Consider the following 2336-nt stretch of genomic DNA (forward strand, 5'->3'; position numbering starts at 1 on the left):
ACCATCAGAGAGGCTGACTAATACACTCCCAAACCATCAGAGAGGCTGACTAATATACCTCCATACCATCAGAGAGGCTGACTAATACACTCCCAAACCATCAGAGAGGCTGACTAATACACCCCTATACCATCAGAGAGACTGGTTAATACACCCCCATACCATCAGAGAGACTGGTTAATACACCCCCATACCATCAGAGAGACTGGTTAATACACCCCATACCATCAGAGAGACTGGTTAATACACCTCCATACCATCAGAGAGGCTGACTAATACACCCCCATACCATCAGAGAGACTGGTTAATACACCCCCATACCATCAGAGAGACTGGTTAATACACCCCCATACCATCAGAGAGACTGGTTAATACAACCCATACCATCAGAGAGACCCCCATACCATCAGAGAGTCTGACTAATACACCTCCATACCATCAGAGAGGCTGGTTAATACACCCCCATACCATCAGAGAGGCTGACTAATACACCTCCATACCATCAGAGAGGCTGGCTTTTGAACTTTGCACTGATCCAGACCGTCCTTGTCCTGTTTGTCCCAGAGGACACCAGGTCCATGATTTCCACCAACAGAAACGTGGACTGGTCAGACCACAGGACACTTTGAGTTGGTCCATGTCAGATGATCAGGTCCAGAGAAACCAACAGTGTTTCTGAATGTTTTTTGTTTCCATGGTAGATAATCACCTTGTATCTGTAGAGGTGAACTGTGTTCACTGATGATGGTTTTCTGAGGTCTTCCTGAGCCCATGAGCTAACATCAGTTACAGAAAGATGTGGGGTTTTAATGCAGACCTGGCTGAGGGGTCAGAGGTCACAGACTACTGGTTTTCATCCTTGCTGCCTACTTGCACAGATTTGTCCAGATCAACTGAATCTTTGATTATTTTTGAGAATATTAGTCTCTAGGAGGCAGAAAATTTGAATTTAGTCTCTTCTGGTGATGCAAAGATATTGTTACTTTCTGTTAGGGTCAGATTTTTCAATCCATTCAGTTATCTATATTTTCTGTAACATTTCCTGAATTATTACCTCAAAATATTTATGACAGAACTTCTTCATAAGGTCTGGACTTACCAACTACAGTTTCCTCATCTTAACTCTCCTCTGGTCTGGGGTCAAGCTCTGGTTCTCATGGCATGGTCGATGGTAAATATGTGTAAATAAACACCAGTAAAAACAAGAACACCTTCTGTTTGTATGTAATGTGTGAGGTAGTGTGTGTCTCTATAGGTATTTTTTTCTTAAGTTATCTAACTTGTTTTAACTTTATGAGGTACTCTGTGTTTTTCTTGTTTTGTTCGGGGTAGAAGAAGAGGTGGGTTGTCAGAAGAAACATTCAGGTTCTGTCTGCAGAACCAGGATCTTCAGCTCTTTGATCTCCTGACAGGATGTTTTGATCAGGTATTGATCCAGGGTCCGACTGATACCAGAGAGAAGCCCGTTTCAATCAGAACCATCTTAATAAACTTACCAGAAACGTTTAACCTTCCTCCCAGGAACCAGCTAATCCTCGCGCTGCTCAGATCACAATCCTGAACCTGTTCAAACGGTTTCATCCAATGTAGTCTGCTTGCTGCTGCGGAGCCCCAGAACTGGTCCGGGTTTGTGACTGAGAACTGGTACAGGTCCCGGTGGGGCAGCAAGGACAGCTGGGAAGTCCAGAAGTCTGGAGAAGGAGGCGTGGGGAAGGAGGACAGGTACCGAGGTGGCTGGGTCCAGGTCTGCGCCGGTGCTTTGTAGCGAACCAGAAGGGTCCAGAAGAGTCTGGTCCGCCTGCTCTGAGTGGCCATGTTGATCCTGAGCTGTCAGACACAGACTGACACCCTCCCCCTCTTCCACAGGTGTATGCTGCAGGAGGTGGGGCCAAGAGTTCACCTGTTAGATTTAAAAGTTTCCACCAAATCCGGCATTTCTCCTTCAGTAATCCTGAAAAATCAACAACCAATAAGTTTGATAAAAAAATGTGCAGTTTCTTTTTTATTTATAAAATCTAACTATGTCTGTTGGTTATAAATCAATATTTAAAAAATGATCAGAGTAGAAATGTAAGATTGTTGTGGTAAATATTACCTTACATTAATAATGCTTTATTACAGCCCCATAACTAAAGGTTATATGTTGATCTGAATTTTAACAGATTTATGAAACTGGAGTCTGCACAGATTATTTTTTATTCTACAACACTTTTTGTTGGTTGTTAAGAGAATGATTTTCCTCAGTGTTTTACTGTGAAGATAAACAGCTGGATACACAGCTCTCGTCTCAGACGGTGGAGTACAGATTAGAAAAAACACTTTGCTTTGTCATCATG

General features: G+C 43.0%; 1 protein-coding gene across 1 annotated transcript in view; it reads right to left on the minus strand.

Moving 5' to 3' along the window:
* The window catches only part of acss1 (acyl-CoA synthetase short chain family member 1), a gene marked incomplete at its 3' end in the record, with an annotated part of 45596 nt that extends 43640 nt beyond the window's left edge, over positions 1 to 1956 (minus strand). The window contains 1 exon segment of the mRNA XM_014030410.1: positions 1497 to 1956. Within this exon segment, the coding sequence (XP_013885864.1) occupies positions 1497 to 1815 (319 nt within the window).
* Between the last annotated feature and the right edge of the window lie 380 nt (positions 1957 to 2336).

The sequence above is a fragment of the Austrofundulus limnaeus genome, unplaced genomic scaffold, assembly GCF_001266775.1.
Source record: "Austrofundulus limnaeus strain Quisiro unplaced genomic scaffold, Austrofundulus_limnaeus-1.0 Scaffold1056, whole genome shotgun sequence".
In the NCBI taxonomy this organism is placed as follows: Eukaryota; Metazoa; Chordata; class Actinopteri; order Cyprinodontiformes; family Rivulidae; genus Austrofundulus; species Austrofundulus limnaeus.